The sequence below is a fragment of the Entelurus aequoreus genome, linkage group LG17 (assembly GCF_033978785.1).
Source record: "Entelurus aequoreus isolate RoL-2023_Sb linkage group LG17, RoL_Eaeq_v1.1, whole genome shotgun sequence".
NCBI lineage: Eukaryota > Metazoa > Chordata > Actinopteri > Syngnathiformes > Syngnathidae > Entelurus > Entelurus aequoreus.
The window spans coordinates 50252568-50267567 of NC_084747.1; the positions used below are offsets into that span (position 1 = coordinate 50252568).

The 15000-nt window shown below is 38.1% G+C and overlaps 1 protein-coding gene across 6 annotated transcripts in view; it reads right to left on the reverse strand.

The window, feature by feature from the left end:
- The window catches only part of ntrk2a (neurotrophic tyrosine kinase, receptor, type 2a), a 231548-nt gene that overhangs the window by 187506 nt on the left and 29042 nt on the right, over positions 1-15000 (reverse strand). For all 6 annotated transcript variants that reach the window (XM_062025863.1, XM_062025867.1, XM_062025866.1 and 3 more), the window contains 3 exons: positions 14921-14992; positions 13087-13155; positions 11013-11161 (listed from right to left, as the gene is read on the reverse strand). In XM_062025863.1, coding sequence (XP_061881847.1) covers positions 11013-11161; positions 13087-13155; positions 14921-14992 — 290 coding nt within the window. The remainder of the gene's footprint in view (positions 1-11012; positions 11162-13086; positions 13156-14920; positions 14993-15000) is intronic.

Sequence of the window (15000 nt, forward strand, 5' to 3'; positions counted from 1 at the left end):
AAACTAAAGCCCCGGTTGAGAAGTTCACAACTCTGCAAATATTTTGTCGATATGACCACATATGAAAGGCGTCATACATGTTTTTTAAGGTTTGCAGCATTTAACAGCATTAAAGCACAAAGGCGGGAATCAAAAGTAAATGTAGTAGTGTGGCCATTTTTCTCTACTTTGAAGTATACAATAACATTGATTTTGACCTCAGGGGATACGAGTTAGGGTCAAAGTTCATTATTTAAAAATGTGCAACAAGGCACACCGAGTCACACATCAAATTAAAGTTCCTGATGAGGACTTCACAGATCTGTAATTATTTTTTGGATGTGACTAGAGATGTCCGATAATGGCTTCTTTGCCGATATCCGATATTTCGATATTGTCCAACTCTTAATTACCGATTCCGATATCAACCGATACATACAGTCGTGGAATTAACGCATTATTATGCCTAATTTTGTTGTGATGCCCCGCTGGATGCATTAAACAATGTAACAAGGTTTTCCAAAATAAATCAACTCAAGTTATGGAAAAAAATGCCAACATGGCACTGCCATATTTATTATTGAAGTCACAAAGTGCATTATTTTTTAAAACATGCCTCAAAACAGCAGCTTGGAATTTGGGACATGCTCTCCCTGAGAGAGCATTAGGAGGTTGAGGTGGGCGGGGTTGAGGTGGGGGGTAGGGGATAGCGGGGGGTGTATATTGTAGCGTCCCGGAAGAATTAGTGCTGCAAGGGGTTCTGGGTATTTGTTCTGTTGTGTTTATGTTGTGTTACGGTACGTTTGTTCTCTCGAAATGTGTTTGTCATTCTTGTTTGGTGTGGGTTCACAGTGTGGCGCATATTTGTAACAGTGTTAAAGTTGTTTATACGGCCAACCTCAGTGTGACCTGTATGGCTGTTGACCAAGTATGCTTTGAATTCACTTGTGTGTGTGAAAAGCCGTAGATGTTATGGGATTGGGCCGGCACGCAAAGGCAGTGCCTTTAAGGCACGCCCCCAATATTGTTGTCTGGGTGGAAATCGGGAGATATTCGGGAGAATGGTTGCCCCGGGAGATTTTTGGGAGGGGCACTGAAATTCGGGAGTCTCCCGGGAAAATCGGGAGGGTTGGCAAGTATGACTGGGAGACGCAACTGCTCTGTACTTCTCCCTACGTCCGTGTACCACTTCGTACAGCGGCGTTTTAAAAAGTCATAAATTTTACTTTTTGATACCGATAATTTCCGATATTACATTTTAAAGCATTTATCGGCCGATAATATCGGCAGTCCGATATTATCGGACATCTCTAGATGTGACCTCATATGACCATACACTGAAAACAGAAGCTGTATTTCTTTAGGTATTTCTTATTTAACTAGCACCAAAATACCTTAAATATATTTTTGTAATAGTACTGCAATTCTTATTCAAAAAAATATGTTAACAAAAATAGGGGATTTGACAGTATTTTAATGAATGCCCTATGAAGAAACACATTTAAAATGTGCTATTTATTACCTTCTCAATGTCTTCTGAAGATTAGGTATGAACTAAGCAGCTGTGTCGATGCATTGTGACTTATTGTTGTTATGGACCAAATAAATAGGAGTCCTCCCAGCCCTAAAACAGGCAGCCAGAGGAGACGATGACAGTGAGTGTAGATTTAAACCGGACCGATTCCTTATCACACCCTTTTTCTTCTCTTCCACTTTCTTGTGTCCATCAGCCTGTCACCAGCGCAACCCACTTATCACCACAGCAACCCATTTGATCACAGCCTGGAGAGGCTAAAAAAAAACAATGGCTTCTGTGGCAACATGGGGGCCCGTTGCCATGTTGGTATTGCAGCACGTCACCCTAACGGCCATTCCACTGTGTTGTCATCACAACACAACGCCAATATAAATGATGTCACGCGACAATTATGGCCAGTTGTTGCTTATACACAACATTTCCATGCTCAGATTTACTGTGGAAACCAGCCGTGACATTTAGTGATGATAATCCCTGCATGGCACGCGATCAGAAGCAAGGAAGGAAAGGCTAATTAGCGTGGCGGCGTAGCCTCCATTTTGGCTCAGTTACAGCCCACCTGCAGCCTCTTGCAAACATCTGGTAACCCTGTTGCAGCAACCACACACTAGAAGCCTAAAGAGCAGTATGCAATGTAAATGCATTGACACACGTATTGTTTTTCTCTTTAGTTTTTGGGTTCAATTTTCTGTGTAGTTTTGTTATTTATTCATTATGTATTGTATTGTACATTAGAAAATATAACAAATATATGTAATGTTTTTAAAACATGTTAATATTTTTAATATTTCAGAAAATATTCAAGTTAAAGTTAAAGTACCAATGATTGTCACACACACACTAGGTGTGGTGAAATTTGTCCTCTGCATTTGACCCATCCCCTTGATCCCCCCCTGGGAGGTGAGGGGAGCAGTGGGCAGCAGCGTAGCCGCGCCCGGGAATCATTTTTGGTGATTTAACCCCCAATTCCAACCCTTGATGCTGAGTGCCAAGCAGGGAGGTAATGGGTCCCATTTTTATAGTCTTTGGAATGACCCGGCCGGGATTTGAACTCACAACCTACCGATCTCAGGGCGGACATTCTAACCACTAGGCCACTGAGTAGGTATGTATATATAAATACATATTATATATCCATCCATCCATTTTCTACCGCTTGTCCCTTCTATGCACATTATTATATACTATGTATATACAGTATATACATTATTTTATATGCATATATATAAAAAATATATATATTTATATATATTATTATATATGTTATTATATTATATATATTGTAAGATATGTATATTTCTATGCAATATATATATATATATATATATATATATATATATATATATATATATATATATATTAGAGATGTCCGATAATGGCTTTTTTGCCGATATCCGATATTCCGATATTGTCCAACTCTTAATTACCGATTCCGATATCAACCGATACCAATATATACAGTCGTGGAATTAACACATTATTATGCCTAATTTTGTTGTGATGCCCCGCTGGATGCATTAAACAATGTAACAAGGTTTTCAAAAATAAATCAACTCAAGTCATGGAAAAAAATGCCAACATGGCACTGCCATATTTGTTATTGAAGTCACAAAGTGCATTATTTTTTTTAACATGCCTCAAAACAGCAGCTTGGAATTTGGGACATGCTCTCCCTGAGAGAGCAGGAGGAGGTTGAGGTGGGGATAGCGGGTAGCGGGGGGTGTATATTGTAGCGTCCCGGAAGAGTTAGTGCTGCAAGGGGTTCTGGGTATTTGTTCTGTTGTGTTTATGTTGTGTTACGGTGCGGATGTTCTCCCGAAATGTGTTTGTCATTCTTGTTTGGTGTGGGTTCACAGTGTGGCGCATATTTGTAACAGTGTTAAAGTTGTTTATACGGCCACCCTCAGTGTGACTTGTATGGCTGTTGACCAAGTATGCATGCATTCACTTGTGTGTGTAAAAAGCCGTAGATATTATGTGACTGGGCCGGCACGCAAAGGCAGTGCCTTTAAGGTTTATTGGCACTCTTTACTTCTCCCTACGTCCGTGTACCACTCCGTACAGCAGCGTTTTAAAAAGTCACAAATTTCACTTTTTGAAACCGATACCGATAATTTCCGATATTACATTTTAAAGTAATTATCGGCAGATAATATCGGCAGTCCGATATTATCGGACATCTCTACTAATTAACATCAAATGGCTGCAAGACGTTTTTCAACATTTTTTTTTTTTGTGTTCCTTCATTTAAATAATATACAACATACGTATTTTGAAATATATACATACTGCCTGTATTAAAAACATAGAATCTTTTTTTTTTAAATGATTAATAATCATGCATCGCAATACAAGTGTACTGCAGTGATTTTCAACTGGTTGGTCCTGAGCCAAAATGTAGGTTGTTCTGGAGAAAAGTAAGAAATAAACAAAAAAGATTGAATGTGTATCCAATGTTTGAACTTAAAAAGAAAAATACGTTTGCAATAACGCATCTGGTTTTACTAAAAGTAATCACTTTGAAACCTGAACAATTTAATTAAACATATTTCGCTTTGTAAGACATTAATAAAATTCCCCTTCGTCATCGTACCCCCTGCTGTTTTCTTTCTTTTATTAACGGCATAACTCCTGTTCTGCCATAATGCCTGTTATTACGCCATTTACATATCCCTCTGTTTACTTTTATCCAACCCGAGCGCTTGTTTGCATGCAAAGGAAGAAATAAACGAACAAATACCGGTACATGAAATCTCCTGTCAGGCCCGCAGACACCGGAGCCATCTGGTCTCTTTAGTGGCTTTGCTGTGTTATTTACTGCTTACATCTGCGCCTACACTGCAGTGTGTGTGCTTTGTCTTTGGCTGCACATATGCAGCATATCGGAAGACTACGACCGACATGAAAACATTTTGATCCTGGCACTGACTATAAAATGTGATCCTCGAGCAGAGGGTGTCAAACTCTTTTTTAAATCAGGGGCCACATGGAGAAAAATCTACTCCCAAGCCGGCCGGACTGGTAAAATCACGGCACGATAACTTAAAAATATAGACAATTTCAGATTGTTTTCTTTGTTTAAAAATGGAACAAGCACATTCTGAAATTGTACAAATCATAATGTTGTTGGTTGTTTTTTTTTTACACTTACATGATGCGGTTAATAGTATTCTATCTTTATTTGTCGTTATTTATATTTTCTGAATAAATTATGTGATAATGTTCATCAGTCAACTCATTGGTGTTCATTTGCAATCTATCAAGATAAAAATATTATATCAAAATCAAAATACAGGATGTTATTTATGTAGTTTGATCATTTTCCTCGACAGATGTAAGTTAAAGTTAAAGTACCAATGATTGTCACTAGGGAGGTCCGATAATATCGGGCTGCCGATATTATCGGCCGATAAACGCTTTAAAATGTAATATCGGAAATTATCGGTATCGGTTTCAAAAAGTAAAATGTATGACTTTTTAAAATGCCGCTGTGTACACGGACATAGGGAGAAGTACAGAGCGCCAATAATCCTTAGAGGCACTTCCTTTGCGTGCCGGCCTAGTCACATAATATCTACGGCTTTTCACACACACAAGTGAATGCAAGGCATACTTGTTCAACAGCCATACAGGTCACACTGAGGGTAACCGTATAAACAACTTTAACACTGTTACAAATATGCGCCACACTGTGAACCCACACCAAACAAGAATGACAAACACATTTCGGGAGAACATCCGCACCGTAACACAACATAAACACAACAGAACAAATACCCAGAATCTTTTGCAGCACTAACTCTTCCGGGAAGCTACAATATACACCCCCGCTACCCCCCCCACGCACACACCTCAACCCCGCCCACCTCAACCTCCTCATTGTCTCTCTCAGGGAGAGCATGTCCCAATTTCCAAGCTGCTGTTTTCAGGCATGTTAAAAAAAATAATGCACTTTGTGACTTCAATAATAAATATGGCAGTGCCATGTTGGCATTTTTTTCCATAACTTGAGTTGATTTATTTTGGAAAACCTTGTTACATTGTTTAATGCATCCAGCGGGGCATCACAACAAAATTAGGCATAATAATGTGTTAATTCCACGACTGTATATATCGGTATCGGTTGATATCGGTAATTAAGAGTTGGACAATATCGGAATATCGGTTATCGGTAAAAAAGCCATTATCAGACATCTCTAATTCTCACACACACACTAGGTGTGGTGAAATTATCCTCTGTATTTGACCCATTCCCTTGTTCCACCCCTTGAGAGGTGAGGGGAGCAGTGAGCAGCAGCGGTGGCCGCGCCCGGGAATCATTTTTGGTGATTAAACCCCCAATTCCAACCCTTGATGCTGAGTGCCAAGCAGGGAGGTAATGGGTCCCATTTTTATAGTCTTTGGTATGACTCGGCCGTGTCATGATCTGTGGTCTGGATTATGTTTTTGTTAGTTTTTGTTAGTTGTGGACTCTTTTAGTTCCTGTTTGCGCTCCCTTGTTTGTTTAGTTACCATGGCGACTCATTAGTTTCACCTGCCTCTGGTGTTCGGGACACGCACCTGCTCTAATCAAGAAGACCATTATTTAACCCTGTCTTTGCCAGTCAGTCATCCTGGCGTCATTGCTTAGTTCATGCTGCTCGTTCCAGGTCCGATTCCAAAGTTATGCTAGTTGCTCCACGCCATAGTTTGGTTAGTTGTTTTCATGTCTATAGTTTCATGTTTCATGTCCTAAGTTGGCCTTCGGGTTGTTTTGTGTTTTTTTGTTCTTCGTTGAGTGTTAGTTAAATAATTAAATATGTTCCTACCTTCACGCCTTGTCCGGAATAGTCCGATTGCTTCCCGGGAGAACAAACCGCGCAGTAAGCTGCGACCCCCCCGTCATGACAGGCCGGGGTTTGAAACCGATCTCAGGGCGGACACTCTAACCACAAGGCCACTGAGCAGGTACTGATCATCATGTGGTATATTATGTACATATGTAGCATCATCTACAAAGATACAAAGAATTGCTATTGCGACATCCAGTGGACACATTTAGAACAGCAGTTTCTTTCATTCAAAATTTTCAGGTTCATTTTTATACTTAGCAAACTCCTAACGCAGGCCGGATAAAACCTGTCCGCCGGCCTGATCCTGCCCTCGGGCCGTACGTTTGACACCCCTGTCCTAGAGAGTAGAAATGTAATCAGAAAAGTTTGATAACATTGTATTCTGAATTCCAGCCTAATGATAACGTGTGTTACAAGAATGTGTGACATGCTCACACTGCAAAAAGTCAGTGGTCAAAAACAAGGAAAAAAAAATACAAAAATGAGGGTTATTTTATTTGAACTAAGCAAAATTATCTGCCAATAGAACAAGAAAATTCGGCTTGTCAAGACTTTCCGAAACAAGTAAAATTAGCTAACCTCAATGAACCCAAAAATACCTTAAAATAAGTATATTCTCACTAATAACAAGTGCACTTTTCTTGATAGAAAGAAAAAATGAGACCTCTTTGCTCAATATGTTGAAAAATATTCTTAAATGAAGTAAATGCTAGTGCCATTATCTTGACATAATGATATGCGCTCGGGATTACATTTCTTGAAACCAGCAAACTTATACTAAAAACTAATTTATTTTTCTTAATGGAAAGGCAACCGCTTGTTACTCTCGGGGTCTCCTAGCCGCTCAGGCAAATCATATTGTCTAAAAATGCATTTTTCCATCGATAACATGACATCATCGCACCAAGTGCGTGGTCTTTCAGTCAATTAGTGCGCATATATATATATATATATATTTACAGCCCGGCCCCCAGCCAAAAAAATTTGTATTGTAATTTTGAGGAATTGATCTGAATGTGCATCAACTATTTCTGTTCAAAATTGTTTGAAATGTCACATGTTAAATGTTTAAATATTAACTGTCAGTTTACTGTACTGTGCCAACTGTACTACTATATGAGTATGTGTTTTCTACTGTTTCATTGAAAATAAAACAGCAAAGTCCATTTGGCTGTCATCTGTTTTAATTATGAGACACAATTGTGTCAAAATCATGATTTTTTTTTTTTTATGCTTGAAATAAGAAATTATTACTTTAAAAAAGTAGTTTTATACTTGTGAGTGTTGATGACACAGCTTTGCAACAGTTGATATTCTAGTTTCAAGCATGTTTTACTCAATATAGGTCATCAAATCTCAGCAACATTACTGAGATCATTTAGGACCAAAACACTTAAAACAAGTAAAACACTCTAACATAAAATCTGCTTAGTGAGAAGAATTATCTTATCAAACAGAAAATAAGCAAATATCACTCTTATTTCAGATATTTAATCTTACTAAGATTTCAGTTTTTGCAGTGTTATTGTTTGGAGCATCAGGATACGTTCGTTTGCCTGCCATTGATAATTCCTATTGATCCTCTCCGCAACACCTCCCCTCCATTAGCGGAGGTTATTTTTGGCATTAGCCCTCTTAACAGCAGGAGGGGAGGACTAGGACCCCCCCTTGACTGAGTGACATACGAGGAGGCTGGCAGTGTCGGGGGGTCAGGGTGGCAAATAATGCCCCCAAGCTGTCGGAGATACACCAACAACTTGAAACGTCCAGCTGGACTGTTGGCCTTTGGTCTGTTTGTCCATTGTCTGTCTCAATGTCAGTCTGTCCACTAGAGTGACGTGAGGACGCCACCCGAGCAGAGACAGACACAACCGTGCCCTCGGGCCTACGCGGATCACACACATATGTCTCGCTTTGTGGACGCTTTGCAGGACTCTGACACAACCTGATACCAGCCACACTTTAAAAAGTCAGTGTTCAAAAACAAGAAGAAAAAAAATACAAAAATGAGGGGTATTTTATTTGAACTAAGCAAAATTATCTGCCAGTAGAACAAGAAAATTTGGCTTGTCAAGACTTTCCAAAACAAGTAAAATTAGCTAACTTCAATGAACCCAAAAATACCTTAAAATAAGTATATTCTCACGAATAACAAGTGCACTTTTCTTGATAGAAATAAAATATGAGACCTTTTTGCTTAATATGTTGAAAAATATTCTTAAATTAAGTAAATGCTAGTGCCATTATCTTGACATAATGATATGCGCTCGGCATTACATTTACTTATACTAAAAACTAATTCATTGTTCTTAATGGAAATTCAACAAGGCAACCGCTTGTTACTTTCGTGGTCTCCTAGCTGCTCATGCAAATCATATGGTCTAAAAATGCATTTTTCCATCAACAACATGACATCATCGCGCCAAGTGCGTGCTCTTTCAGTCAATTAGTGCGCATATACACAGCCCGGAACCCCGGCCAAAATTTTTATAATTGTAATTTTGAAGAATTGATCTGAATGTGCATGAACTATTTCTGTTCAAAATGGTTAGAAATGTCACATGTTAAATGTTTAAATATAAACTGTCAGTTTACTGTACTGTGCCAACTGTACTACTATATGAGTACGTGTTTTCTATTGTTTCATTGAAAATAAAACAGCAAAGTCCATTTGGCTGTCATCTGTTTTAATTATGAGACACAATTGTGTCAAAGTCATGATTTTTGAATTCATGCTTGAAATAAGAAATGATTACTTTAAAAAAGTAGTTTTATACTTGTGAGTGTTGATGACGCAGCTTTGCAACAGTTAATATTCTAGTTTCAAGCATGTTTTACTCAATATAGGTCATCAAATCTCAGCTACAAGCTGTAATATCTTACTGAGATCATTTAGGACCAAAACACTTAAAACAAGTAAAACACTCTAACATAAAATCTGCTTAGTAAGAAGAAGTATCTTATCAGACAGAAAATAAGCAAATATCACCCTTATTTGAGATATTTAATCTTACTTATATTTCAGTTTTTGCAGTGCAGGTCCAGAGTATATAAAGTCACCAAAAACCAATAGACAACGAAGGTGAAGGCAAAAGAGTGAGGAGGGTCCTGACCAGATATCTAGATCCCGAGATTAACTGATGTAAAATATTCTTTATCACATTGTTTACTTTCACGTGTCCAATAAAGATTTGATTAATTTATGATGGCTCAGGTGTGATTCACTACAATAGAGCCCCACAGCACACTGGATTACAGTTAATTGAAATACCACAACACTGGATATTGTTCAGATAAGTTAAATTTAATTTAAGAACTTGCACACAAAGCAACACTAGAGGTAACTATGACGTGCGCATTTTCCACGCATGCGTACTACACTGCAAAAACTGAAATCTAAGTAAGATTAAATATCTCAAATAAGGGTGATATTTTCTTATTTTCTGTCTGATAAGATAATTCTTCTCACTAAGCAGATGTTATGTTAGAGTCTTTTACTTGTTTTAAGGGTTGTGGTCCTAAATGATCTCAGTAAGATATTACAGCTTGTTGCTGAGATTTGATGACCTATATTGAGTAAAACATGCTTGAAACTAGAATATCAACTGTTGCAAAGCTGTGTCATCAACACTCACAAGTATAAAACTACTTTTTTAAAGTAATAATTTCTTATTTCAAGCATGAAAAAAAAAATCATGATTTTGACACAATTGTGTCTCATAATTAAAACAGATGACAGCCAAATGGACTTTGCTGTTTTATTTTCAATGAAACAATAGAAAACACGTACTCATATAGTAGTACAGTTGGCACAGTACAGTAAACTGACAGTTATTATTTAAACATTTAACATTTCAAACAATTTTTAACAGAAATAGTACATGCACATTCATATATATTCTGCAAAATTACAATTTTAAAAATTTTGGCCGGGGGCCGGGCTGTATATATGCGCACTAATTGACTGAAAGAGCACGCACTTGGCGCGATGATGTCATGTTGTCGATGGAAAAATGCATTTTTAGACAATATGATTTGCCTGAGCGGCTAGGAGACCCCGAGAGTAACAAGCGGTTGCCTTGTTGCCTTTCCATTAAGAACAATACATTAGTTTTTAGTATAAGTTTGCTGGTTTCAAGAAATGTAATGCCGAGCGCATATCATTATGTCAAGATAATAGCACTAGCATTTACTTCATTTAAGAATATTTTTCAAAATATTGAGCAAAAAAAGGTCTCTTTTTTTTTCTAAGAAAAGTGCACTTGTTATTAGTGAGAATATACTTATTTTAAGGTATTTTTGGGTTCATTGAGGTTAGCTAATTTTACTTGTTTTGGAAAGTCTTGACAAGCCAAATTTTCTTGTTCTGTTGGCAGATAATTTTGCTTAGTTCAAAATAAAATACCCCTCATTTTTGTAATTTTTTTCTTGTTTTTGAACACTGGCTTTTTGCAGTGTAGGTCGCGTTGCGCCGGCTGACGGAGGGGGGAGGGGTCTCTTAAACGACCATTGTGTGTGTGTGGACAAGGATAAGGTTAGGTGGGATTTACCCTGGATAACCTTTAGTGTAGAAGGGGCCTTAGCCTTCGGGGAGTTCTGCGCTCCTCTCAGTACCTAATGGAGTGCCCGGTTGTGTAAAGGTGTGTGGGTGTGGGTGTCCTCACCACAGTTAGCGAGTACGAGCCGGGACAGCAGGTTGCGTCCTCCTCCGTCCTCAATGCAGCGCAGATCCTGAGTGTCTGCTTCTTCTCCCAGCCACCGTTTGATCCACATGTTCTCACAGGAGCAGTGCAGAGGGTTTCCTGTCAAGATCCTACACACACACACACACACACACACACACACACACACACACACACACACGTTATTGCAGACAGTCAAGGACAGTGAGAACCGGAGCAAAAATAGACTAGAAAACGTTTTTCTTCCGTGTGGGTTAAATGGGAACCAACTGCGCCAAGACAAGCTCGCCTCAATTTTGGAAGAACTTTCTGGAATTGCTCACATGATTAACAAAATGTGAATGTGAATACTGCAAATCAGGGGTGTCAAACGTACGGATCAGGCCCGCGAACAGGTTTTATCCGGCCCGCGGGATGAGTTTTCCAAGTATAAAAATGTACCTGAAATTTTTGAATGAAAGAAACTGCTGTTCTAAATGTGTCCACTGGATGTCGCAATAGCAATTCTTTGTATCTTTGTAGATGATGCTTCATATGTAAAAAATAAACCACATGGACTTTGTATGTCAGTCGATCAAACTACATAAATAACATACCGTAATTTGATTTTGATAAAAAAAAAATGTATCTTGATAGATTGAAAATTAACACCAATGAGTTGACTGATGAACATAATCACATCATCTATTCAGAAAATATAAAAAACAACAAATAAAGATAGAATACTATTAACCGCAACATGTAAGTGTAAAAAAAAAAAACACAACATTGTGATTTGTTTAATTTCAGAATGTGCACTGCAAAAACTGAAATCTAAGATTAAAAATCTCAAATAAGGGTGATATTTGCTTATTTTCTGTCTGATAAGATAATTCTTCTCACTAAGCAGATTTTATGTTAGTGTTTTACTTGTTTTAAGGGTTTTGGTCCTAAATGATCTTAGTAAGATATTACAGCTTGTTGCTAAGATTTTATGACCTATATTGAGTAAAACATGCTTGAAACTAGAATATCAACTGTTGCAAAGCTGTGTCATCAACACTCACAAGTATAAAACTACTTTTTTAAAGTAATAATTTCTTACTTTAAGCATGAAAAAAAAAATCATGATGCCGTGCGCATATCATTATGTCAAGATAATGGCACTAGCATTTACTTAATTTAAGAATATTTTTCAACATATTGAGCAAAAAGGTCTCTTTTTTTTTTATCAAGAAAAGTGCACTTGTTATTAGTGAGAATATACTTATTTTAAGGTATTTTTGAGTTCATTGAAGTTAGCTAATTTTACTTGTTTTGGAAAGTCTCGACAAGCCGAATTTTCTTGTTCTATTGGCAGATAATTTTGCTTAGTTCAAATAAAATACCCCTAATTTTTGTATTTTTTTTCTTCTTGTTTTTGAACACTGACTTTTTGCAGTGTGCCTGTTTTATTTTTAAACAAAGAAAACAATCTGAAGTTATCTTTATTTTTAAGTTATCGTGCCGTGATTTTACCAGTCCGTCCCACTTGGGAGTAGATTTTTCTCCATGTGGCCCCCGATCTAAAATGAGTTTGACCAATTAAATCAACCAATTACCCCTTATATTGTATCACAATCCTGTAGTTGTCGGATGTGTGGTGTACAAAAGTGTCCCTTCTCGAACCAGAACAAAATTGGGATTCACAGGTGTGGCTGTAGGCAACCACTTGCTTAGCTTAATCTATCGCTGCATGCACTTTAAAATGAATCAAAGTCAATCAATCAATCAAAGTTTATTTATATAGCCCTATAAAGACCAGTTGTGCTACTCAGCTGTTGGTGTGAGACTGACAGCTGTTTTAATGCTGACTAGGCAGTCTGCTCATCGCCGCTTTTACAACATTGATTGATTTTAAGTTAAATCCCACTAACATCACGGAAGTTGTCCTTTTTTTTAGTTCTATAGAGATTATTGATGCTGGTGTTTTTTTTCTTTCAACATCAATGTGGGCCAATATTATTATCCTTGGAAAAATATCGCCATGATATCGCAAGATATTCGGCGATACCCGCCCTTAAAGGCTACAACTCACAGGTAAGAGATGTTGAGGTGTCTGAATATCGTCCAGGAGAGCGACGACAGGTTGTTATCTTTCAGATTCCTGCAGAGCAAAGGTTTCAATCATTCATTATCATTGCGCTCAGTTCAAGTAAACAGTGCATTGTTTAGATTCAAATTGTGCTCATCCTCAACTTTTAATGTGCAAAACCCAAAACCAGTGAAGTTGGCACGCTGTGTAATTCGTAAATAAAAACAGAATACAATAATTTGCAAATCCCTTTTCAACTTATATTCAATTGAATAGACTGCAAAGACAAGATATTTAATGTTCGAACTGAGAAACGTAATTTTTTTTTGCAAATAATCATTAATTTAGAATTTAATGGCAGCAACACGTTGCAAAAAAGTTGGCACCTGGGCATTTTTACCACTGTGTTACATGGCCTTTCCTTTTAACATCACTCAGTACATGTTTGGGAAATGAGGAGACCAATTTTTGAAGCTTTTCAGGTGGAATTCTTTCCCATTCTTGCTTGATGTACAGCTTAAGTTGTTCAACAGTCCGGGGGTCTCCGTCGTGGTATTTTAGGCTTCATAATGTGCCACACATTTTCAATGGGAGACAGGTCTGGACTACAGGCAGGCCAGTCTAGTACCCACACTCTTTTACTATGAAGCCACGCTGTTGTAACACGTGGCTTGGCATTGTCTTGCTGAAATAAGCAGGGGCGTCCATGGTAACGTTGCTTGGATGGCAACATATGTTGCTCCAAAACCTGTATGTACCTTTCAGCATTAATGGTGCCTTCACAGATGTGTAAGTTACCCATGCCTTGGGCACTAATACACCCCCATCCCATCACAGATGCTGGCTTTTCAGCTTTTCGCCTATAAAAATCCAGATGGTTATTTTCCTCTTAGGTCCGGAGGACACGACGTCCACAGTTTCCAAAAACAATTTGAAATGTGGACTCGTCAGACCAAAGAACACTTGTACACTTTGCATCAGTTCATCTTAGATGAGCTCGGGCCCAGCGAAGCCGGCGGCGTTTCTGGGTGTTGTTGATAAATGGCTTTCACTTTGCATAGTAGTTTTAACTTGTACTTACAGATGTAGCGACGAACTGTAGTTACTGACAGTGGTTTTCTGAAGTGTTCCTGAGCCCATGTGGTGATGTCCTTTACACACTGATGTCGCTTGTTGATGTAGGGATCGAAGGTCACAGGCATTCAATGTTGGTTTTCGGCCTTGCAGTGATTTCTCCAGATTCTCTGAACCTTTTGATGATATCACGGACCGTAGATGGTGAAATCCCTAAATTCCTTGCAATAGCTGGTTGAGAAATGTTGTTCTTAAACTGCTCCACAATTTGCTCACGCATTTGTTGACAAAGTGGTGACCCTCTCCCCATCCTTGTTTGTGAATGACTGAGCATTTCATGGAAGCTGCTTTTATACCCAACCATGGCACCCACTTTTTCCCAATTAGCCTGTTCACCTGTTGGATGTTCCAAATAAGTGTTTGATGAGCATTCCTCAACTTGCTCAGTCTTTTTTGCCACTTGTGCCAGCTTTTTTGAAACATGTTGCAGGCATCAAATTCCAAATGAGCTAATATTTGCAAAAAATAACAACGTTTTCCAGTTCGTAAGTATCTTGTTTTTGCAGTCTATTCAATTGAATATAGGTTGAAAATGATTTTCAAATAATTGTATTCTGTTTTTATTTACGATTTACACAACCTGCCAACTTCACTGCTTTTGGGTTATGTACAAAAAATTATAATAATCATGCAGTGCGTACTTCAAGTTGAGAAAACAAAACTTTCAAGTAGGTTTTAATTGAATAGCAGGTGGTGTACTTACAGATACTGCAGTTTGATGTTGTTTTGAAAGGCCAGCTTGGAAACGTACGTCAGCCTGCTGTTGGTCACCGTTCTGACGCC